The 27063-nt window shown below is 31.7% G+C and overlaps 1 protein-coding gene across 7 annotated transcripts in view; it reads right to left on the minus strand.

Moving 5' to 3' along the window:
- LOC148612156 (GTPase-activating Rap/Ran-GAP domain-like protein 3) overlaps positions 1 to 27063 on the minus strand; it is a 216886-nt gene that overhangs the window by 16922 nt on the left and 172901 nt on the right. For all 7 annotated transcript variants that reach the window (XM_088593322.1, XM_088593329.1, XM_088593324.1 and 4 more), the window contains exons 3-14: positions 24297 to 24374; positions 20363 to 20447; positions 15861 to 15979; positions 13467 to 13531; positions 12475 to 12565; positions 10351 to 10426; positions 7680 to 7778; positions 6829 to 6932; positions 4508 to 4619; positions 2438 to 2483; positions 1905 to 2011; positions 215 to 330 (exon numbers count right to left, since the gene is read on the minus strand). In XM_088593322.1, the coding sequence (XP_088449448.1) occupies positions 215 to 330; positions 1905 to 2011; positions 2438 to 2483; positions 4508 to 4619; positions 6829 to 6932; positions 7680 to 7778; positions 10351 to 10426; positions 12475 to 12565; positions 13467 to 13531; positions 15861 to 15979; positions 20363 to 20447; positions 24297 to 24374 (1098 nt within the window). The remainder of the gene's footprint in view (positions 1 to 214; positions 331 to 1904; positions 2012 to 2437; positions 2484 to 4507; positions 4620 to 6828; positions 6933 to 7679; positions 7779 to 10350; positions 10427 to 12474; positions 12566 to 13466; positions 13532 to 15860; positions 15980 to 20362; positions 20448 to 24296; positions 24375 to 27063) is intronic.

Here is a 27063-nt window from a genome sequence, read left to right on the forward strand (position 1 = left end):
CTTTGCTACGTGTGCAGGTTGCATATTTTTACTTTTATGTTCACATTTCAATTTTAAAGTACACGTATTAAATAAATCTGTCTGTTAATACGTTTATAATGTTTGCAGTATTTGTCATCTCAGAAACGTGACTGTTGATCGAAAGTCAAAGGAAACATCTTTTGTCGTTTAAATCACAAAGGACAAAGGCAGGGCGAAAAGTTTAAAATGTTACCTTATTAAGTTCCGACATATAGACTTGGTAAAGGTTTTTTATTAACATCTCCAGCGTTCGCTCTCTCTTCTGCGTAAACAATGGATTGTTAATTGCCGCTTTTTCGCCATTTATTACTGAAACGTGAATGACAACGCATTAGACCATATTAACTGAGCATTAAGAGAAATTTGTATATACTCCCAGACTCATATTAAGGCATCCTGAATATGACATGTCACTACAGTTTGTGTCCTTTTATGGAAAATGTGATCTCAGCCGTAATAAATACATCTCTTAATTACCTTGAGTTATTTCAAAATATAAACAGTTATATGGTAGGAACGTTAGTCATCAGCAAACATATTTCTTTTTAAATGGAAGAATACTTTTTTAAATTTTCGTCCACGCAAAGTTTTAGTGCAAAAACATAAGAGTTAAAGAAAGTAAGTATTTGATGTCCATATCAAACGAAACCGAACATGAAAAACATAGAAAATATCCAAATTGATTAGCTATTTAAATGCCTCGTTCCTTTATCTAATGTCAAAGGTTTTGTATTTTGATGCCATTGGACTATTGATGAGAAAGACGATAACGCTTCTTATGTAAATGTCTTATCTCAAGGGATACTGATAAGAGAGATTTAGGCAATATTAGAAATTGAAATTGAAAGCAAAATTTAAATCGATCATTCCTTTAACAATTATACAATGAAACATGTCTAAACCTTGATAAAGTGATAACTTGTCCAAACCAGATACTTTTTAAAGAGGTAGACCTAGAGTAAGGGACATAACTCTTGAAATCAGTGATAAGTTTGTATCATATTCAATTTCACCAAAGCCTATCAAGCTTTCATATGATACAAAATGATATCAGTCCAAGTCACTTTGTTTGATGTAAAATGCTGAATACAAACGTTCCAATGATTTGTATGAGAAGTGTCCCTTACACTAGGTCTACCTGAAAGTAGCTTTTTATCAGTTAAAATGTATTTTGAAACTTAGTAAACCGAACACCTTCCTCAACTAAACTAATTTTAAGCCCAAAAGGGTTTCGATTTAGACAATTTTCAGTGCAATTGTGAAAAACAAGTCACAGTTTAACTTATTCATAGAAGAATGGTTTATATTTACAAAAATTAATGGTAATAACAATAGCGATTTATAATCATATGTTAGTGATTTGTTCATATCTATTTGAAATTCATCTAGACTTGTCATTTTCCCTGAGTCCTGATTACTAATGACCCTTTCGCAGTTTGACCACTTTCTGTACTTCATTATGATATTCCGGAGATATATATGTCGCAGGTCGATAGGCCATGATCCGACATTGTTTATCTTTAATTAACTACAATGCCCATCAATCAAGCAATTCTTCTAAGGAAATTATATCAATAATGCCTTATCGAAAGACAATTGTCTAGAAATCAATCTCAAACTTAAAGACAGTGGTACAATTAGATCCTACCTCAGAAAAATGTCACCACAGCTTACTTTTCTTTTCTTTTTTTTTTTTGTTTTTTTTTTTTTTGTTTTTTTTTTGTTTATGTGTTTTTTTTTTTTTTGGACATGACAAACCAATCAGAAAAAAAAAAAAAACAGAAGCACGTCCGGCTAAATCATCCAAATTAATGACTTTCGCATATCACTTCAAAGAATCAACGGGATACGATTTTTTGAACTATAATGACTCACTGACTTACATTTTACAAGTAGGAAATCTCTGAATTCATTGTGACTAGAGAAAACAGGCGGTGAAGGAAGCGGTGGACCAAAAAGCGGCACAGATTCCTCAGAAAATACATTCAACCTGTGATTAAGAAATTGAAAAAAATGTAATTAATGTATAGTTAGATTCAAACTCTTGTTTAACGTTGGAATGATAATTAAACATTCAAAACGTGTATTTAGTTGGCATTGAACTGATAATTTCGTTTAATTGAAAAAGAAATTAATTCCAAAGATGGCACTTGTACTTTGTCCAAATTTAAAATAAAAATGCTTTGCGGTACGCCGCTTGAACCGACCAAAGAGGTCCAACCCTTAACAGTTTGGTCTAGTACATGCATACCAGTCAATATAGGAAAAAATGGATATGGTGAAATACAACAAATGCTCCAACACAGTAAATTCCTTCAGAGATCACCAAAAGGTCTTTGACAAGTGGGATTTCGATTTACATTTGTCAAAGCGTATGCATTTTTTCAGATGCGAAAAGTAATTTAATGCATCTTACCTATAAGTTTGGTCTTCACGGCAATAGACTACAACTGCAAATATATCTAAACATACCAGTTAAGGCATACATAACAATTTGATAAGCCAACATACTGTTGTCATTTTCACAAATAATCGTAATAAAATTAGTCGCAAGTTATGACGTCATTGTAAATAAAAGTATTGTGACGCCATAACTTACGACTAATTTTACACTTACGATTTTTTGTGAAAAGGACCACTGGTTTTCATGCAATTGATTGGTACGGCGATTAGTCCAGGTAGATTCTATAATATGGGGGGCACAGGTTAAATTTCATCCACCATTTCTTTTGTTACAATGTAATGGTTCACTCATTATGATGTCAGGAAGAACAGAAATTGTTTTCTTTATCAACAGTGGATAAATCAGAATATGATAAAGTGATGTTCCCATGTAATTTATTTCATTTATTCCATTGCAGTAAATACTCATTTTTTATTTAGAAATCATGCGTTAGTGACCTTAAACGAATGCAAATCTTTTACAAACTTTGCCATGTGCAACTCACTACCTGTGTCTTTCAAGGCCATCCACTGAACTGTTATTGGGAGATGTGATACTTTAGTCAGTTGTTTTTTTTTTTTTTTTTTGAAAATTGTAATTTCACACTGTAACTTTTACATTTTTCTCCATAAAGTATCGGAAAGTTATGTATCTTTTTATCAGTCGCATCCCGATTTGTTATTATGGCCTCTTATTAAATTATGATTCATTCACCACCAATTAACAATATAGGTTGTTATATCACCTCAATAACATCAAACGAAAGCTAGCTGATTAAGCTAGAACTTCTTTGAAGAAACCTTGGTAATTGATCATAAACTCTATATTTATTTGCGAATATATTGATTTTAAATAATATTATATGACAAAAATTGTAATTTACTTCAATTGCAAAATATTAAAGAAGTTATTCGTAGTGATAATGCGTGATAATTTGATTAATGGCAACAACTCGCAACTAAAAGTGTAAATAAATGATATCATATTTTTTTAAAGATGCCATTTGTGACTGAATAGTTGTCTAAACTTCCATTGACCTCTGTAATTACCAATTCTCTGTCATAAACCAATAATAGGAAACATTTTCAAGATGACAAATGATCGGAGCTGTTCTCGGTTTCCATAGTTATCCTATCGTAATTTGAACAATTGACTGTCAACGGAAGCGAAGTACTGCTTCCAACATAGTTTTAAACTTTTGAATTGTTCCCAATATTGACATGTCTGGAATTGTTTATTTATTTATTAAAATCAAATGCAAATAAATAGGATTCCACTGACTTTTATTCTTCTTTCAAAGAATAATGAATAATTCAATAAAACCGAAGGCTGGAAACGTAATCTCTAACCCGTATCATTGTTTGGTATGGAATTAAGACATGAACAAACATCATTTTTTCAAGGTTTCTTACTAGAATGAGCATGTTTAGTTCTATCTGTTTTCTCATGCAGCTAATGTACAGATATTTTTAAATAAATCAAGCCATTATTCCATAGTAATAGATATACAACAACAACGAAGATAACTGCTCTTATATTTCTTTTGATTATTTTCAAAATTTGTCAAATTCGCTTCTGCGACTAAAGTTTGAAAAATTGAGGAAATCATTTATTTTCATTCAAACTCATTGTTTAAAAATTAAAATACTATGAGCATGCTCCCAAGGAAAATTCCCCTCTGCCATATTAAGCAAACTATATTCAAGTAATACTCCCAAGTTAAAATATCTCCCAATACAGGCATTGAACAAATATAGTTTCTCTCATGCATGTAAATCTTCATATGAGTACTATCCTTAATAATTTTACCCAAATCCATTTAGCTGTTTAGGAGGAGTTTAATATGTGAAACCCCTATGTTGGATTATCTCCCTGCTTAGAGATCGTGCAATAACTAGATGTTTTCATGCAAACATCTACAATGGTTAACCTTCCTGTAAATTGCGTTAATATTCGTGTAGCGGTTTAAAAGGAGTTGTGGTAACAACGTATGTGGAGAGACAGACAGACAAACCGATAGACTAAGAAAATATTAAAGGATACGAGTGAATCTCGTCTTCATCATCGAAGGTTTGAATCTTTGATTGGTACATTTTTCACATTCATAGTAAACAATATTGACAATGTCATTTCCTATATGTCTTTTCCGTTCAACCTACAATAAATAATTATGGAACCATGATACATAAGGTATTGTGTTGTTTAAATAACTGGTTTGATAATAGGTTAATGGATAGATTAAACTTCAATTTAAGTAGCACTTCAGCTAAGAATCATGCAAAATATGATTTATGGTTGAAAAGCTTACATATTTTGTTTGAAGTGGCAAAGTAAGCAGAAAATTTCATTCAGTTTTTTATATAACCAGTGTTCTTAAGAGATAAAAATTACACAGAATGCACTGTAGATTTCGAAATTAAGGGAAATTACTCTGTAAATAACACAATAGAATCTATTGGATATTCAATGTTGATTATCGTTTAAGATCAGACAAATTGGAATGAATAATTACACATTTCATAATAAAGACCCATAAAACAACTTAATTACAAAAATAAAAATATGTAGCCTTTTTTGGGGTATATCACATTTTACAGATTTTGCATGATTCTTACAAAGACTGCTACCTAACTAATCGTGCTATTGCCAATATATCGTTTTCATTACGAAGGTATGCACATAAGTATCAATAATTGTTATAACCTATGTAAATCTAATACTTTAAGTTGCACATAAAAAGGCGAAATTCCAAGCTAAAATTATTTATTAAGTCAACGACAAGATGACCAATAAGTTTTCAATTTTTTAGTAAACTCAATACTTTTGCCTGTTTGTGTGATAAACAAAAAATAAAGTAAACGAATAAAAAAAAATCATTGTTGTTTATCAATTTTGTCACTAAAATAGTAACTTCAAGAATGTTAGCAGCTATTTATCAACTGAAAATAAAATATTTTTCTTTTTCCAGACCTTACGATATAAAACTTGAAAACACATGGCAAGAGAAATATGTTACAAAAGTTGAAATAATCACTATACTGTATACGACCTTTTTTTCAATATACAATAAAACCATCTTCATTTCGAAATATCATTATTTATAGTTTAATGGAGAAAAACAAATTACAAAATCTTCTTAAAAACAATAATTCAGCATCAATTCATTTTATAGAAATGTTTCGGAGCTTGAACTCACTCGAGACACAATTGGACATCATTACACAAAGAAATCATCAACGATAAAACTCTTGAAGCGGCACGAATTTCCTGACATTCCTTGTTGCATACTGTATTGTTTTTCCTGAGTAATTACTATCAAGAGGATAATATACAAACTTTTATTGATTGCCTCTGGCATAAAATACCTTGATAAATAACATAGAACTACTATCTAACACCATCAACCATATTACAGTTACAAATTTTCTTATTTTCTACTAGAAAAAGTAAAGCAAAATATCCCACCAGAAGTTTTGCATTTTGACTAGTCAAAAATATATTTCTTTATATATAGCAGATCCAAGGAAATTAACAAATGTATTTGCAAAGTTTCATTGACTATTTTAAAAATTGATGAATCACACCTGCCTGGTATTTAGACAGACTTATACTTAAGAAAAAACCACAAACGCAATGACATCGATAACATTTCATTAGTTGAGCCCTAGTTTCAATTTTCTAGACTTCCTGAAATTTGGTATATTAGGAAATTGTTGCGTGAGTCTTTTTTGTCTTATCCATTTTAAAATTAACAAATATATCTATTTCGAACGTATAACGGTATTCATTTCCTGCACGTAAGACCTTTTCATTCGAACAAAAAAATTATTTCAAACTGCAAAAATAGTTTGTTCTTGAAAAAGATTAAAGGTCTGTTACCACTTTAGCAGATTCCATATTATTACTGTCAATGTTGGAATAAAACACGTTTTTTTTAAATAAAAAGCAGACTTTACCAAATCACTGAAATACAGACACACAGGAAGGTTGTTTATCATAAAGGTCCGTTTTTTTAATCTGTCGTTCTAGATTTTTAATATATTTGCTATCTAAGAAAACCAACCAAGGTAAATGATATCTTAGAGACAACATTTACAATAGTTTTTCAATAACGAAAGAAAAACCATACACACAAGGCGAATGTTATCGCATCAGCCTAAAAGAACTCGAGGTATGGGACATTACGGACACTATGAAGTCAGCATCATATATTGATCCTGATCAGACACTCGGCGGATGTTTCCAGGAAAGCAAAGGATGCTAGCCTCGTCGGTGCACCTTTTTAATTTCTCATTTTTAGTGGAGTCCGATTTGGAACATAATCACAGTTAGCAGGGTTGACGAAGCGCATGTGCAGTACTTACTTGCTGTTTATTCTCTTTCGACAAAGGCAGTAATGTAGAAACATGGAACATTATCTCGTGGCCTTCGTATACAGTGTAAACTGATTCTGTTCCTGTGGCATTTGCTGTTTAAAACAAAGGTAATACTTAAATTGAGCCGGACTAACGAATGCTTGGTCATTTCCGTTTTATCTTGCATTAAACCGAATGATGATATGTAGTATATTTTTCATCTGTGGCGCCTGGGAACTGCGACTGCTACATTGAAGAACAGTGTTTAATCTTTACTAATGGGGTTTCATATTTTAGATGAATCATATACATTTTTAGCTATTATCATTTGTCTCTTGGCATCAATGAAAACCTTTAATCACGATGACGAATTACTCTTATCCTAAATGAAACTCCAAAGTGCATTAAAACTAGGTATAGTGCTTATACACCAAACATCTTGTCCATACTTATTTCAACTTCAACTTCCTGATCATTGTCTGCTTTCTATTTTGACATTTGAAATGACAAAACATGCTGCTGGATTTTGTTTACGTTTGAAAATTTCCGGTAAGATTTTTTTTCCGTAATCTGACAACGTTTTGCCAGAGGAATTTTAATCAATGGATATTATGTTACCAGTAATACACAGTATTGTATTCCAAACAATTTTGCAAACACATTTTACTGTGAAAAAAAATATCAAGTGAAAGTTATAGAATTATTTCCGATTTAAAAATAATTACTTATGTCACAATTTTAGCTCTGAAAACAAACAAAGAATAACCTTCAAACAAACAATCCAACAAGAACAGAACATACAAACTAATGAAGAAATAAACCACAAAATTTAATAAAGCGGTCGAGCCGTATTTACTCACATTTTATATCCAGACCTCCTCTGAATTTATCCCATCCTTTCAATGGAACTGTTGATCCTAGCAACTGAAGGAATTTACAAAAGCCATCTGTTTGCTCCTCTGTAACAACACAAAAAGATGCGTCTGACTGTCAGTTAATCATTTTTTGTACATTTACTCCACCTCCCGGTTTGATAGGGAGATCATATTGTAAGTTCTTTAGTCTTTTGGGGTTACATATTGTTTTCCTTATCTTCAGGATCTTTTTTTACATGTCATGTATTTTATTCGGTTCGCTACATTATGTATAAAGATCCTCTTTGTTTCCTGTTTTCAAGCGCAGGCTATTATTTATTTTTTGATGAATTTGATTTTTCTCAGATTTATGCTGCAGTGCTTTTTTGCCGATACTTAGAAAACAAATATCGGACTTTAAAATAAGCATTTTTCAAATTTTATTTGACAATACATCAATAACAGGAGGTAGATAGACGAAAAAAAAAAACAAAAAAAAAACAATCGACCGAGTTTTTTTTCTGATCAAATCAATACTTTTAAAGAGACCTCGTTTATACATTCCATTCTGACCTAGTACTAGAGGTTTGCTATTCCAGACAGAGACATGGTGAACTCCTTCCTGACATAACCGACTAAATTGATCAAATTAAGATATTAAGTTCGATTTCTTTTGAAAAATTCCTTCAGGAGCATATTCAGCGGGGTGCGCCGGGCGTGCGCCCCCCCTTCTGAAAATTTGCATGGCATGGGTTGTTAGGGGTAGATTTTGGCGGATTTAGGTTGAAACTTTAATTTCAAGCTATTTTTACCACAAAAGATATCTACACTGCACACATTCTAGAAGAATATTTCAAAAATTTAAATTAAGAATAATTAACTGTGCCCCCCCTCCCCAATCTAAAATCCTGGATCCGCCCCTGGCCTTGTTCTGACCGGTAAATATTAAGGTATATTATTTAAGTCATAGTCTGATAGATGACCAGTGTTTGCTTGTAGATGTTGCACGTAATAAACAACATCTTTAAAGTGGTGTTGTTTTATGCCATATTTTTTCTTCCTTTTTTACAGAAATGTGCACTTCGGAATAAAGCGTTCCCTAGTATATCTACAATACATCTATTCATCTACGCAAATAGTTTGATCCAATTTTTATGCCTTCCATTTTCATAATGAACTGGAAACTTTGATGTTATAATTTAAATATCAATCACAGTAGTCATTATAAGAAGAATAATCTGATCCATAAGCTTCAGGTCAATAACACCAAATGAAGCCTACTGTCTACAGAACAGCAAATCATACAATACATCGAATAAATGAAAGGATTGTGAAGTTGCACTCCACATACGAATCATGCAAAATATGATTCATGGTAAATAAGCCTACATATTTTTTTTCTTGATATTTTGTTTAAAATGTCATAGTTAACAGAAATTAACATGCGGTTTTTCATATAACCCTTATCCATGGGAGATAGAAATTACATAGAATGCACTGTAGAATTTAAGATTAAGTGACAGAACTCTGTAAATGACACTAAAATACAATAGAAACTGTTTATTCCCATAGTGCAGACAGATTGGAATGAAGAATTAATACATTTCAAACATTGGTTCCCTTGATTACTTTATCATATAGACCTATAAAGAAACTTAAAAACAAAAATAAAAATGTAAAGCAATTATTATTATTATTTTTCTTTCTTTCTTTCTTTTTTTCATTTATTTTTTTTTTTGGGGGGGGGGGGGTAATTACATTACAGAATATCCATGGATCTTAGAAAGTGTCAATCAATGTGTATTCTTAGGTATTTTGTTCAGATACTTCTCCAAAAAAGGCTAATTCTTATTTTACACAGACGTAAACGGGGTTTTAAAGTTTTAAGATATAAATTTTATAAACTTTTATCTCTAATAGTGAACTTATTTCATTCGAGCATGCGTCATGTATTTTTAGATTTGAAAAACGAAACAATTCATGTACTTAAAAATAGATATTTGTTATGATATGATTTTGACTATTGATAAAAATTAAATGTGTGCATCAGCAATATTACCGAATTTGTCTTTATACCGAAACTCATGGAAGATTGGACCTCCTCTCAATGAAATTGTCATATATTCCTTATCACTTGATGGCATTGTGCACTTCTTATTTTGTTATTTATCTGAATGACATTTGAGTTTCCTATATGTTTTTTTAGAGAGGGGAAGTGATAATCATCAAATGAGCTGCGCTCACAGTTTTTCTAGTTGACTTTGTTATTATCCATATTAGAAGAACTGGTCATAGTATTCAATACTGTCTCATTTCTGGACCACTGACGGAATTTAATTTTTCCGAATCATATCTTAAGCACCAAAACACAACCAATTAAAAGACAAGATCATGGCAATTAGAAACAAAATTTATGCTCTTTTGAGCACTTAAATGTAATTGTATTAAAGTTGAAGTCGTATGGTTTACTCTAGAGAAAAAAGCTGTTAATGAAATCCAATCAATATGCAATATCACTGGGATAGAAGAGTGTACTTGAAATTAGGACACACAAACCGCATCGGGTACCATAAAGATTTTCGAATACGTTCTATAGAATAATTTTTAAATTTTATGCAATATATGTGTTATACTTTTCCTCTAAAAAGAATGTACTTAGCTTTCAGTAATGTCTTACCGTTGCTATAAAACTCATCGTCCGACGTTTGGTCTTCTTTGGCGAATATAACTCCAAACTTGAAATTTACCGATCCCTATTGTATATAAAATCCTAGTTAAGTTGTTAAACAAGTATAATATGTCTTAGTGTACTACTATTATCTTGGAAATAACTAGTTAAAACAACATCACGAAAAAGTTCGTGTTAGGTTACAGACCACCAATTCAACCAATGAGCATTTGGAACGTAAGCAAAAATAGTCCTACGCAGAAATTACCCCTGTTCCTCATAGTGCTGTGAAAAAAGTTCTCATCTTATTTAAAAAATTTAAACAGTTTCTGAAAGGAAAAACATTTCTGTACATTTCATAGGTGCATTTTGCGTCTTGTGATGTGAAGCCTAATCTCCATAATGATTTTTAAATATACCCCTATCTTGTGAAAACACTGGGATTTCCCATGCTATTTATAGACCCTTCACTTCCGGTGACCAGTACTGCACTGCAAGTCTGCTAACCCCACATGCCATTCTGAGGATTGTGAGCTGACATATGTAGAATCATGCTGATATATAGTCCTCTGCAGGTTAAAGTTAAGGTAAAGTCCAGAGAAGCCATTAAATATTGTGAAATTAGCATAGAAGCCCATGGGAAGTGGAATTAGTGGTTTTTAGCCTTAAGCTGAAGCCATGGCAAAATGAAAAGTTTCTTGAAATAGCTTTAAACTACTTGAAGATCTTGTTAACTTTGCCATGAGAGGAATACACTACAAAAATCCTTCAAAATATGCATTTTTTTAAGTTATAGGTCCAAATTATGGAAATTTGGTCTTTTTGGCTGATTTTTATGTCCTATCTTGTAAAAAGTGTAGAAAATTTAGTAAAAATATCAAATATTAAACTTTGAGGGCTATATTTACCTAAATATGGTGGTAATAAGCACTTGAAATCAAGTTTTGTGTAGATTTGAGCAAAAATTAGGTTAGAAATGAGGAAAAACTCACTTTCATTACTGCGGTTAAGGCCATATAAGCATTCCCCTATGGCAACATGGAAAATCCATTATTGAGCACTTTTTTTGCATTAGGTGCCCTTTACTGGTCATGTTTTAATGCGAAAACACTGTATTTACAAATTCAAAGCCAAATATATCACCTTTTGTGAAAATTTAAAGATTTAGGATTTTTGACATGTGATCAAGAAAAAGGGGGAGGCATGTCAGAAATGAATTTTTAAAAATAGACAAATTTCTCAGAAAATGATTACTTTTAAAACCATTTCTTCATTAATATTGTTAAAAAACAAGTTGTGATTGATATTTTTTATTTGAAAAGTCAGAAAAAGTTCTTTGCAAATATTTAATGCATTTAAGTATGGTAGAATATTGTCACTTTTTTGCTCGCACAACTTGGTTACCCTATATTTAAAAATCAAATATTTAAAAAAGTGCTTGTCACATTTCACTGAAACTTTGCAAATGCATTCAGTATGTGTGTAGGAAGATACCTGTATAGTTATTTATTTTTTCTAAGACAAAAAGTGACTCTTTAGGTTACAGACCACCAATTCAACCAATGAGCATTTGGAACGTAAGCAAAAATAGTCCTACGCAGAAATTACCCCTGTTCCTCATAGTGCTGTGAAAAAAGTTCTCATCTTATTTAAAAAATTTAAACAGTTTCTGAAAGGAAAAACATTTCTGTACATTTCATAGGTGCATTTTGCGTCTTGTGATGTGAAGCCTAATCTCCATAATGATTTTTAAATATACCCCTATCTTGTGAAAACACTGGGATTTCCCATGCTATTTATAGACCCTTCACTTCCGGTGACCAGTACTGCACTGCAAGTCTGCTAACCCCACATGCCATTCTGAGGATTGTGAGCTGACATATGTAGAATCATGCTGATATATAGTCCTCTGCAGGTTAAAGTTAAGGTAAAGTCCAGAGAAGCCATTGAATATTGTGAAATTAGCATAGAAGCCTATGGGAAGTGGAATTAGTGGTTTTTAGCCTGTTAACTTAAAAGTTATACCTGCAAAGGTACAATAACAAGTCAGATACTTTATTTAGTAAACTACACATAATAATCACTCTTATAAGACACTTTAAAAAATAAATATGAAGTTTATGCAAAGCATACCTCTTGTTCTTCTAGCACCAACAGTTCTTTTTGTATTTCAGGATCAAAAATTTCCTTTGGTCCTCGCTCAGTCTTGTTGATGTTAAAATGACTGTGGATAGGCAAAATAATTTGATTTGTAAGAAGCTTTCTGATTCTCCTTGAGAAAACCAGGTTATTTTGTATAACATTGCTTGTTGCAATGACGTCATTGGGTCCGCACTCCAGGATTGAAATAATCCCGAACAATATAGCATCTAGATTACAAATCAGTTATTAATATTTGGACTGTTATCCTTTAGAAATTAAATTATAAGTAATAAGTAATGTTTCTCATTTTTAGACAGGTTATACCCAAAAACGTTGTTTGGGCCAGTTTTCACTTTTAATAAACCGCTTCGCGGAGATGTGTAAACTTCCGCAATCTAGGTTATTTCGTATAACCAGTTTAAATATTCTACCATAGAAGCATGTTCATGTATAAATTGGTTTTCTTTTTTTGGTCATAGATGTGATTAACATTTGTTTTTTTTTTTAAACCCAATCAAATTTTAAGATTATGTTTGTGAAAGACCCAGGCAATGGGTGGCACAAGCTAAATTTTTATTGTATAAAAAATTATCCACTAGACATCACAGACTCATTTTTTTCTGAAAAATAAATCATTAAACTGGTAAGAATGTAAAGAAAATTACATAGAAAACACAACAAACCCTATAGTTAGTTATTGCAAACGACTCTTTGATTTGTGCGCAATTAAGTTGATTTGAGAGGGAACTTTCAAAATTAAAAAAAAAAAACACTTCTGAACAAAATAAAATAGAATGATAATAGTTTTTCTGTGCCACCCATATGTTTGAATCTACATGTTTTCTACATAGATCTGTCTTAGTTTTAAACTCAGGAAATGTAAGTAAAAATAATCATTTTCCAGTAATTGCTTTTTAAAAGATAAAATATTGAAATATATGCATGCATGTATACATCTCCACGACTGTTATCGCTATGTATACCTTAAAATGCCTTTTACTGTTTGTGGTTTGGCTTGATTATATGGCAAACATATCTTCTTTGCACCCTACAACACCACAATGTAATAAATTAGATTTAGTGAGAACCGATGTTTCTGCATTTCCAGTAACTAAATCAATGTCAAATGCATAACATTCTAAAATATACAATACAGCAATGTAACTCATTTTATTATCAATTATGTAATAACTTTGTTAGAATTTGCAATTCTGATAACTCATTACAACAATCAGTACATGTTAGAAACACGGGTGATTTCTATCCACCTCTGTCTGGAAGTTTAGTTTTTTGCATTACCAGCATTATCGATAATAATTGATAGAGTCCAATATTGAATGTTAAAACAGACTATTGCATAACTATCGAAGGAAGTTCATGCAATTCACATTTCCGATCTATTAATAATTACGTAACACTATTGAGAACCATTAAAAATAATGAAATTCATTCATAAAGGTTGTTATTGAACTATTATAGCCAGGAACCGATTGAAAACCCCAAACTGTAGGAAATACAGCAATCGAGGTTCTCGTCAATGTGTACTTAAGCGTAATTTCATGTTAAATCAAGCTTTTATTTTTTCAGAATCAACACAATCAATGATAATGGTAAAACATTGTTTTCATCGTACATACTGTGGACTAATGGTCCATCATCGTAAAGTGGTCCATAAAAATCTCTTGTGGAGTGGCATATATTTTCGAAAAGGAAATGGGTAAATGTACAAACTCAATTTTGTCTGTAGAGTCAATTTAAAAGACGTCTGACATTTTAATGAAAACAAAAAAAAAGAGATGGTATTGCTTAAAGTAAGTTTTTTGAAAACGTTCTGTCTGTCTATTATCAATTGGGAAGCCATTTGTTGACATTTGAATTGACAATCTGAATGATGAATATGAGCATCTTCTGTTTTTCAGACATTTAGTGTTTGAACTTGTATATTTATTTTATTCATCTAAACAAAGAATGTGTTCTTCATTATTCTTTATGTATTTAAAAATTCCCAATTCAAGAAATCTTGCCATACGGGGAAAAATGATTCGATTCAAGGTATCTTCTCCTTCTAACGAAATTGATCAAAAGTCGATTTAGAAATATTCCCAATAAAAACAACCACAATTTTAATTTAAAATGTTGAAAAGAGAGCGTTTTAATTTATTACTGAATATCAAACGCTCAGACATAAAAACATTCACAGTGTCTGGTTTGAATCCTCAGATTAGATATCACAAACATTGATAACAAATAGCATGAAAATCGGATAAAATGTCACTTTAATATTTTACAACAGCTGTCCCAGACGAAACGCATTTGTGAATTAAGTAAAGAATATCTATTACCTATTCTCTCATTGTTGAGTCACATTGTGATACGAACACATTATAAATTTCAAATAAACAACAGTAAAAAAGTCTAACCAATCATTAACTGCAATTTCTAAATACATTTTCAGAATTGATTTATAGATATAGGGAAATGTATTAAGAGCTAGTTTAAAATTCAGACATTGCATTTGGTGAAAGTTATTTGTGGTGTTGAAAAACCCGCCGAACAAACGATGTTTTTTTTTTTCTGTCTATATGCCATAGTTTTACGTAATGATAGTCTTTTCTGTATTCTGATCTGAATTTTTTAGAAAACCATATATTCTTTCTCACTTACACACACAAAAAATAATAAAAAGAGCAAATCAACCAAATCTAGAATGATAACTCTTGGAAAGTGTTAACTCAATATACAATCTATGTATTTTTTATCTTGAAGGAGCAACAACCAAATTATAAAACAAGACTGGTTATGAGGTTAGTAACTGATTTTGAAATACCAACTGTTTGAATTTTTAAAATACTAATACGTAGTCCTCTGTAGACAGAGACCGATATTTCAACAACAGCCAATCTACTTTTTAATGTTAAGGCGAAAAACTTCGTAGCACGATTTTTTCTCAAGCTTATGATCTGTGGGCAGTAATCAGCCTTAAGCCAAGTTGCGTTTGGCAATAGTGTACATGTAACAGGCAAGGTCAATCAATGTTTCCCGAATATTCCCGAAGCTGGTTTGTCTACAACATTCTATTGCTGTGGACATGTTGCATGGATACTTTCTCTTACATTCTCGTTTCTTGATGGTCAATTGAGTATATGTATTACTATCCTATTCTTTCTATCATGGATGGTACTTACGCTGTTGCTGGCAGTTAATTCCTGTATTGTTTATAGTTTTTGCATATTTCCATTTTCTTAATGTTTAAATGCTTATATGAGCTCAACTTTATCATGCTAAATATGTAAACCCTTAATTTCAACCGGAAATTATGTTTTCTTGCAGTCCTCAACTTAAAGGTAAAAGGGAAAGAATTGATCTTATAAACTTACAGTTTTTGACCATAGTATAGCTCTATACTGCTGTACATTATGGTTGTTAGCGTCTGTGACAACAACAGACAGTAGAAACGGCTCTCGATCCATATCTGTTCCAACGTAATTCTGATGAACTACAATAGAAAAGGGGAAACATCTTTTTTTTTATATTTTTTTTTCAAGCTTAAGTATGACAAACGTCGTAACGTGCATACTGTTATATGGTCACTTAGATAAAATGCATGCATGTGCTGACAAGGAGAAAAGTTAGATTCAGCTGTCTTAAACAAATCTAGACTCATAAATAAATAATTAGAAATAAGTTTATTTGTTTAGCGATATTCTTGTATTTAAAAAAACATTGAGTAGATGCTGATCACCCATAGGTCCCGAGGATATTCACCTGCCTATTAATCAGATTGTCTGACCAGAACTATATATCACTGACCTACATGTATTACCGATATTTTCGGTAGCACAAAATTTGAGAGCCCTAAATTACCAAGACTTCTTGAATTAAATACGGTAACTGCAAAAATGTGGCTCTTTTTCGACATACTTTGATTTGAGTCATGGATGCTGGATGTGATTTCCTATTTCGATTTTTTTTGTTTTAAGTACTCGTACATATCCATTATTTTTTTTAATCTTGAAGTGTTAGGTTCAAATGTTGCTAATAAGAAAGAAATGTACCACGTGATTAGCATGCCGACATTTGCAGTATGTTTATGATTGGTATTTTTGTTTTTTAAATTTTGCAAAATATATATAAAAAGACGACAATTTATATCTCTGAAATTAAATTAGGTAGACAATACATAAATGAAATGTTTTGTTCAAATCGTAAGTAAGATTTACGAAGAAAACCTGTCATTTATTAGACAGACGCGAACTTTATTTGAGTCAACTATTTGCCGTCGTCCCTCATATCGATTAGCATGCATTAGTTTGCGATTGGAATAATAAATTTAAAAGGAGAAATGTAAAAACAATTTTAATTTCTTGGCAACTTGCTTAACAGCGCGATGTAATGAATTTTCCTTACACCAATTCAATAACATTAAAATTCAGAATCTGTAGTTCTCTTTGTTTGGTGCTGACATAACAAGGAAGCTGTGCCAATTACAAATGGTTACAGGAAATACGATACTGTAATGCAATCTTTAGCATGTTTTTGTTTTTTTTTTAAACATTTAGTGTTTTGATGAATCGCTTCTGATCCATGTTTCATTTCACCGAGATAATTCTCTTGTCGTTATAATATGTATTTGCCGACATAGCTAATGTATTTTGTTGCATAGAAAAAAAAGACGTTATCAAATAGAAAAAGGAAAACAAATATCAAAAGAAGGACAAGAAGTGAAAATACTTTTATCATACAATTAACCTGTCCAAACGGAGCCTCTTTTTCAACTTTAAATTTGAGTCGGTTTATTAAAGATGAACATTTTTTAAGATTGGTATATGGGACTTCTTGACATTCACCTATGAAATAAGACGAAATATCACTTAAAGTTGTAAATTCGTTCTTTGGAACTAACATAATAACCATTTCTTCAAGGAACCCATTTCATAGGAAACATTATTTGTTTTGAACGCTAGACAATTTAATTAGCGACTTACTTACAAATTATGGTAAGATTATCACCATGTCCATATTAGTCTATTACATGTACTTCAATGGGAAAAGTCATTATTGCATTGCAGATCGATCGCTTTTTACCTTTTTTCATAGAATTGAAATTAATACGCATTACATTTTTTTAGCTTTTTTTAGTACATGATATTACTAAACTGTAACGTAATAAAATGCTAATGAATGCTCGTGATTGGCGAAATACCAATCTTATTCTGTAATTTCCAGTCATAAAAAAGTTATGTATAAGATATGTCTTATAGCATCGATTCCCTTTCATTCAAAAAATTAAATCGCAAAAAAATAATAATAAAAATAAAGCGAAAAACAATTCTTTTAAAAACGTACAAAACTCTTCCATTACCATACTTCGTACCATAATTTTGAAGTGATTAAGTCAACACAAAATGTGTAATTATTAATTGGGAAAAAAAAAATTCAGAAGTAACATGCTTCCTGAATGGATACAAAATTTTGTCCATTTTCTCATATACCAAATGTTTACTGTGAATAAGACGTCATAAACCATTTTTAATATATAACTCGTCAAATTTTGATATTGAAATTAAATTATAAGGAATGACTAGTGTATTTTTTCGTCTATTTGAAATAACCACAATGCCTGAGATGCACACTTGAAAATAAGCTGCTACGCATGTGCACCACGTGCTTGAAGACGGAATAATGGAATAATATAACATTCATTCCTTGAACATTTTGACTAAATAGGTTAATACAATAGAAATAACACAAAAATGTAATACATATTACTTCCAAAAAAAAAAAATCTTGGAAAGAGAAAAAAAAAAAGAATAACCAAGGGAACCAAGGTTATAGCGGTAATCAAAAGAATGTAATCCAGGGACAAAGACCAAACATGAAAAACAGACATACATAACAAAGGACATAAAGTAACTAAAATCATACATACAAAGTAACAAAAGCAAATGAGCAAAAAGGTATACAATGATCAAAAAGTTTTCAAATTATTTCGTTTATTATTTCAAATTCGTCTTTTTATGGTATAAATAAATGAGGAATAAGTTTCCTTCTCATGAATTCTGCTATCTGATTGGCTGCACGTTATACATATATCCCATTGATTATATATAAAAAGAAAGTGATATATCATATAACGCGAATCCTAGTTTGTTCTGCAATTGCCCATACCATGTCTAAAACTTTTTTCATGATTTCCCCTCCTTATTCTATGGAACTCTATTGCAAGTTGTGTCCTTTGTCATTTTTTTAAAAAAGGGAATAATTGCAATGCGAGTATTTTAGGCCAGTCATGATGTTGTCTTCTGTTGTATCAGAATATGACTGCGTGAGTGTTTATCTCACAGAAAGGCCTTTAAGTCTAAGTATATTTCAAACAATATTTTAACTTCAGAATATACTCTATTTTTTTAAATATTATGATACAATGCACTTATATGACAACCTTTCGATTTAATTAGCCAAGAAAAATTCAAGGCGGACATTTGTGATCGTCAATGTTTAATTTGAATTAGTCGTTAATCAAGCGTAGGTTTGCCATTTCGTATTGTATCAGATACTAAATTGCTGCAAATGTGTGATTATGCTGTCTCCGACAAAATTTTAAAATATGGCATCTTATAAACCTAGAACCGGTTTATCCAATATATCATTGCATAAAAGGAGGACCGATAACGTCATATGCATTAACACCGAAATTTGCGCAACTATATCTAACAGCTAACAAGACATAATTGAGAGGTATATTGCTTCAAATGATGCAATTGAATTTGTAGGCGTTTATATCAAGAGTATTACTAGTTTAAGGTACCAAACGAACGACATAACCCACACAGTCATACGAGAAAGATCGACAAAAAAGATTATTCTTTTGTATATTTATTCTTTTAAACAACAGAATATTGTAGATACTTTAAACAACAAAAACAAATAAAAACAATAAAAACAACTTGCAGTTTATTAACCATAAAAATATATTTCAATAAAGTGAAAAAAAATGTATAAAACACAAATTTGATACGATTAATGACAATCGAATAAAACAAAATAAAGCGTACATTATTTAAAGATGCCTAGATTTCCTTTTAAGCGATTCGGGTCAATATTAAGGAGGTAGACCTAAGGTAAGGGACACAAATTTTACAAATCATTGGAATGTTTATATTCAGCATTTTACATTAATCTCCTGTAAGCACCAAAGTACCTTGGACTGATTTCATTCTGTTTCAAATGAAAATTTGAAAGCTTCAGTAAAATTGAAAATGTTACAAACATTTCACTGATTTCAAGAGTTATGTCCCTTACCATATGTCCCGCTCCTTAAATCAACCTTTAGGTAAAGGCACGCCTATGTAAACATTGTAAATAGACTACTTTATTTCTCGTGGGATGTTTTTTTCTTTCCTTTATGCCTCTCCTCATTTCCTTTGCGTCAAACCGCAAAAAGAAGGAGAGGATAAATGATAAGTGTATTCGCACTATACATATGCAGGAAACGACGACCACTTTTTGTTTATGTAGCAAATTGTTCAATTCTAAAAATGCAATTTTTTTTGTTTTGATGCTTTGTAAGATATTTTGTATTTAAGATTTTATAGTATTTTTAATAATAAGAAAGTAAGACAAATGACTTATTTCCAGTTATGTTTTCTCCGTTTATAACAAGATTTCATCCATAGAGCGATTACTTTTATTTTAAGTATTGTTTTGGCTTTGCAAGAAAAGGTTAGAACATACATCTCATTTCACAGAAACCGAAGTGATCTGGTTTTACGCATCGACACAGGATAAAATGTAGTATTGGAGAAGTAACTATGCCATATTTAATGAACTTAAAATATTTACAACACAGAAGAAGACATAAGATTGAAATTCAACTTACGTTTCCCAAGAAAATATTTGAAGTACCATCGTGTCTGGAATTCGGGATTCTCTAAATGTACAGGACTGTTCAATGGACTAGATACCTAAAACAAATAATTTTTCCGGATAGTAAATTAACCAATTATGTAAGGCCGACGGATGACCCAGATCTAATAACAGAACAGATTTATTGTGATGTTATTTTGTAAGCAAAAATCAAGAATTCTTTAAAAAAAAGAAGTTTATGTCACAAAAATTGCAATCACTTGCAACATCTGCAGTGTCCCAGGTGGCTGTCTTATTCAAATTTACTTTCAATTTGTTTATTGCACAACCTTAGGACGTTTTTATTATATTCAGGATATTGATCAATTTGAAGTCAGAAAAAAATTGTAGTTTCTTATCTTAGGTTAGTTTTAGGTCCGTTATGGGGATAAATGCAATCTTCTTCATAAACACAATAAATGCTTTTGATATATTCCTGAAATATTACAAATCACTGCCATATTATATCAGTACTGTTGTATAGGGAGTGTCAATATTATCAATGCTATATTTGATGCACTGCAGCAATTTGATGTCAGTTTTAGTTTAGTAATGAATGTGACAGAGATGCGAAAGCATTGAAATAGCAATCAAGACATGTAAAGTACAGAAGTTTGAGCTATCAGAGAAAGCGCCTTGAGCATGAGTATTTTGTATACTTTTTTTAACAAAAAAAAACTATGAAGGGCTAATCTCGAGTTTAAATTTGCATGAATTTGTATTGTCTGTGATACACATGTATCTATATTTAATTACCTCCAGCATGGGCAACAATAAGTTTATGGTAGGATAAAATCATGATGGCGGTAATGAAATGTACAAAGAAGTGTCCAGTTTTTGCTTGATATAGATACAATAAAAAACAAATGGAATCTTTGATTGATTGATTGATTGATTGATTGTTGGGGCTTAACGCCCGAGCAGCAATATTTCAGCTATATTCAAGCGATGAACATGACATGGATGATAAAATGAACATGAAACTATGATGAAATGAAAAATGGGATGGGACACAAGGACAACAGGGTCTATTTTGGTTGCCGCAAAAAAAGGGAGGAATGGGTAGGGGCGGACAATTTAGCCTCCTGTGGCGAAGCGCAAAGGTTCCTACTCCTATCGAATATCACAGCAGGGTTCTTTGAAGTGCGAGGAACGTGGCATCTTTCCCAACACGATGCAACACTATGGTTTGCGGTCAGGTTTTCTGTATTATAGCCTGACAACCCCAGCATGTAACACTGCAGGGGTACCCCATTCCACAACCCGGGGCACACAACCCAGTTGCTCTTTGGGCAGAGCGCCTAGCCCCCGGCTAAGTTTCTGGGCACTATTAAGTCGCATTTTACGACAAGCTTAGCACTGCTGCAGGCCTATTCTTTTGGAATCGTTGAAGAATTATCTTATATGTACTTTCGGTTATACATAATTTATTATTTTAGAGCCGTACAGTGTAATTGTTTTGTATGGGATTAGACGATTCGATAAATACTGCCATGCTGGTTCTAAATTATACATGTAATTGCGGCTATTTTCTCAATTAAGTTTCTCATAATTATAGAAGCAGCAATTATTTAAGTGAAAATTCGACATGTTTACGGCTGTACAATTTATCACATCAAATTTATTTTAGTCATGTCTCAATTAAATGGACTTTTTTTCCTATTTCTGTTGCGAGTGTTAGTTTTTTTTTCTAAATTACTTAATCCATATTGTAGTCATTGAAGGATGTAAAGTGTTGTTATCTGCACTGTTTCGTTAAGAAAAAAAAATCGTCCACAGTTTTTCACGTGTATTGAAGAACATGCCAGGGTTTGATACAATAATCTATGTGAAGATTATCGCAAATATTTCCTCAACTTAATTGTTACCAATCAGATTGCTTGAAATCGGATACTTGACGAAAACATTTAGGATTCGACGATAGTTTCAACATGGTATGTTTATGGACTTGGGCATGGTATTGTTATGTAATATCTCGCATTGATAATAATTCTAGTAACTAACATAAAAAGTGTATATACGATAGGTAAAATACAGAAATTGTCATTGCTCAAACAAATAAGGCACAATATATGATATCTCCAGCGAAAAGTGTATATTTGATATTTCAAAGCTTATTTTACACACTTGAAATGCTAAACCCGCCTCTTCATGCAAACAGGAACAGTAAACCGGAAACCGCTCCGCGGATTTTTAAGTACTCAAGCATTAAACATTCCTTCTTATCCTGCTTAGCAGAGTCTATAAGCAAATATCCTGGTTCCCGGGACTAATTTCCAGGTATTAGCTACTAACCATACATTCCCATGATATATTTGAATATGCGTACATACTGAATATTGCGGTCGGAAACCAGTCTAAAATACAAACAGAGTGATACGTTGTTAATCAGGAATGAACTGTATGGAAACTCCTTTTAGAAAAAAAACAAACTCGTTTGTTTGTTTGTTTGTAGAATAAATTGAAATTTTGACATCCCATTAATGTCGGATTTCAATGCCTTTGTTTATCATTAATCAAATAAACAATATCTATTTAAATTCGAACATATTACACAATGATTGATAATTGAAATGAGGATACATATATTCCAATTGGTTTCCACGAATTAAAGTACTTTCACAGTATAGCATTAGTTTCAAGCTGTTGATATCGGAGCTGAAATATCTATTATAACCTTTTTTTTCGCTAGGAAACGTATTCACAATGGGATTGGAAAAAAATCTAACAAATTTCAGATAATGATTAGTTACATAATTATATATTAGTTACATTAATATTTAAATCCCTTGCATTTTATTACAAACATCATTATAAAGATGACCATGATTACCTTCGTACTAATAAACTGGGGGTGATTCATACATACTTGTGAACTACAATCAGACTAGATTACGCATTTTATCTTAAACGATAGGAAATCCCAAAATTGCTGATTTATGACCATTAAAGAGATATAATAACAAAATGTGGCTTAGTAGTTTACATGTAAAAATTGAAATATTTCTCAGCTATATATGAACTATATAGCTATCCACTTTAGAGTTTTTTTGCAGGAGCGGAGTTGTCTCTCAATATTACGATTACTAGTATTTAAGTATAGATCTGTCTAAACACCAGGCAAGGCAACGGTGAGTCATCATACGTTACAATAATCAATAAAACCATTTGTTAGGTTCTAAAACGACTCTTCCTACATTGATTCCTAGGATCTGCTATATACCGTGAAATATGTTTTGGCTGATTATTGTGTGGAACTTCCGGCTGAACATTTTCCAGTACTTTTCCGCATTAGAACGTAACCATATTTTATGGGTAAATATCTCAAGTGGCCAACTTTTATTTTCACTTTTCTTTTTGAATACAGTTTCTATGATGTTTACTGAAGGATTTCCAATAAAGAATATTTGGGATTAAATAATTTTTGAAACACTAGTCATAACCTTCTGCCTGATTTTAAGACAGGGCTAAACATAAGAAGTTAGCGTAGTTATTTAATAAATATCCCAAAGAAGTAATTATAATCACAGCTGATTTCTTCTGTGGTCAGTATTTAATTTGGTTTAAGAAGTTGGAATCATTAGTTAGGATATTGAAGAGAAATTTCCTTCGTTCCCTTATTCATCACATATTACCCTGCTTGCTTATATACTCTACTAAACTGGTTGTGGAAACAACTCAAAACGCGTGGAAACAAATCAAAACGCATTGAAACAACTCATGACAAATCGATGAAGCTTCTTCCATTGTACTGAATTTATCTGCATAAAAAGTCGGGGTTAAGTACTGAGTGTGGCAGAGGTTTTAAATTTTGAAATAGCGTATATACCCTCTGTACAGGCAATTGATTGTTGGAAAGATGTAGCATCACTTACGTTTTTAGATAAAGTGTCAAGCTTTTATATTACCTCATCGCAATCTAAATCGCCAGTTTCCACTCGGAATCTACCAGCAGTGTGTGTCCCGTCTCCTTCTACTGCGTTTAACTGAAGAAAAAAATTAGAAATGCATAATCGGTAATCTTAAACTTATAACAAGTTTTTTATGAGATCTTAGTATAACGAGCTCTGCCAATAGATTGATAATATATCACAAAAACAAACAAACAAACAAACAAACAAAAAAGAAAAAGAAACTATAAAAGCTTATGAGGAGAATATGTGAAACCTAGTAAATCAGGCGTCTGTTTTAGTTATGTGAAGAAATAGGTATTACTAAGTTCCAGATATTCTATGCCCGTCGGCAAATCTGCTCATAAAAAGTAAGTCCTGACCATATTTATCCTACATGAATTATTAAATACTGGGTAATGATTAATAAAAACGTATTAACTTATATTGCACAAATGTAAGAAATACGTCGTCAAAACAGCAAAATGACTGCGTCTATGCAACATGCGATTGAATACGACGAAAGGTTTAATTTAAAAAAAAAATCTGACTAAACGTCAAAGGTTACCATGAAAACTTATGAGAGTAGATAAGTGAAACCTAGTAAATCAGGCGGCTGCTTAAGTCATGTGAACAGATTGAGATTGAACCGTTCCAGTTATTCTATACACGTCGGGAAATCTGCTCAGTATGTGTGTAAAAAAAGTCATGATCGGCTTCGTGCTTATGAACTCAATCATTTTATATTCCGATTAGATACGTCCTCATCTGGTTCGACTTCCATTTCAACGTGACATGACATTAAGCTATTATACTTAAATCAAGCATAAGATCTTTATCACGGTAACTTCATTAAAGAAGACAAGACGACAAAATAATGTCAAACTCCAGAGGTTTATGGACTAATGCAGGCTCATAAAAGATAATGTTTGGTTTTGAAATGGATAATGGAGGAAATAAGTTACGCAGACATTCAGCTTTCTTGAGAGGAAAAAATCAATCCACACGTATTGGTAAAGGATCCTTGAAGATATGATAGCCGAAATAATATATACGAGGAACACACATAAAAGTAAAAGTAAAACAGAAACGAACAGCAGGGACACCATATATATCCGTATCAATCTTAGGTGCACTCTCTGCCTCTCGAAAGACACCTATCGTGCGACAAATTATATGTCAAATCCTGTGAATGATGATCATGAAGACTATATATGACAGATGGAGGTTGACTTTCATATAAGAGACATTGCATTGACATTCCATATAGAGCCATGCTATATAAACCATAGAGACTTTTGAATGACGACTCTCACAGAATCTTGTCATTGTTCATTGTAGCTTTTGCGTAGCATTTGTTTATCGTAGTCACAACATCTTTATACGCAGAGGCAGTGGGAATATATTACTACATAGAAAAAGAGATTTGTTGAGAAAATCAAACTCGTAACGTTTGTCATGGAGTTTTAAGGTAAATGCAAAGTATCAAAGATAATTAAATCGAAATTATTATATAAGTGTTGTTAAATGTACATGTAGGATTTAAGCTCCTACTCATGAATGAAAATTTGTGATTGAAAAGGTAATTTCAGAAATAATTCTAAAATGATTTAAATGAAAATCAAAATTTCTCCTACAGACCAACTTATCTTGATTTATCCCACCCCCCAAAAAACGTACTTAATGACAAAAAATCTTAACTTCTTACGGTGTATCCATCTGTATCATGAGAACCGTTTTATTCTCTGTATCATAGTTTTTCTTTCCTCTTTCGTCTACCCCAGATTTGAAAGTTTATGTGCAATTCGGCGGTTGTTTCTAGAAAAGCTGAAGACGCTTACCCTACCAGTGCACTTGATCCATGTACCCAGGTTTTGGTGGAATCCGAAGTGTTCATGTGCTTTTGTTTCTTTGTATCTGCTACTTTGGTTATTTTATGTTCTTTGTTGCATTTGTCTGTTTTCCCTGTCTGGTTTTAATTCTTGGATTATATTCTTTTGATTTTTCTGCTCGACTTTTGGTTCGCTTGATTACTCATTTAAAACAAGTAACACAAAATTAATTATACAAATTATTTAGTTTAAGACATTGAAATTTTCTCCTGAATTAATAACGTTTTCAAAAAATATATGACAGTGTAACGAGAAACCATTTTTTCGATTAAGACATTTTTAGTGAGGGCATTATATGGCTATAGCTTAGCCTCCAGAAAAAGTACAATGTTTAATGGCATCAGCTTATTTCATTTGAGGCATATATTTACAATAAATATATAAAGAATAATAGGTTATATGGTATTTAAATCCAAATGGTTTTATTTTCTTTGATAACAAAGAAAAGTCTTCATTGATATATTTTTAAGGTTAAATCCCAGGGAGTACTATAAGTTTCTATAATGCAAATTTAGTAGCTTTTACTCATAAAACAACCATATGTTTGTGGCATTAATTCTATTTAGAAATGATCTGAATCTCAAAGACACAAGAAAAGAACTTTTAGTTACCATGGGAATACAAAGTCACCATACTTTCCCATATTAGTGACAAACAAGATAGATGTAAATTCAACTTAGGTGTACGAGCTCTATTTGCACTGGCAGTACTTCTCGGCCTTAATAGCTAATGATGTATCGATGTTTTGTTTTATAGTTCTCTTTGTGCATGGAATATATTTATACTAGCTTCGGATGTAAAAGGGAGGTTGAATCAGATAAACTGGAACAATGAAGAAACTCATGAGTATAAAGATAATAAGAGTTTATGGAATTTAGATTTTTTGTAAATAT

This window comes from Perna viridis, chromosome 7, assembly GCF_037379345.1.
Source record: "Perna viridis isolate PV_CMFRI_1.1 ecotype Kerala chromosome 7, ASM3737934v1, whole genome shotgun sequence".
NCBI classification, from domain to species: Eukaryota; Metazoa; Mollusca; class Bivalvia; order Mytilida; family Mytilidae; genus Perna; species Perna viridis.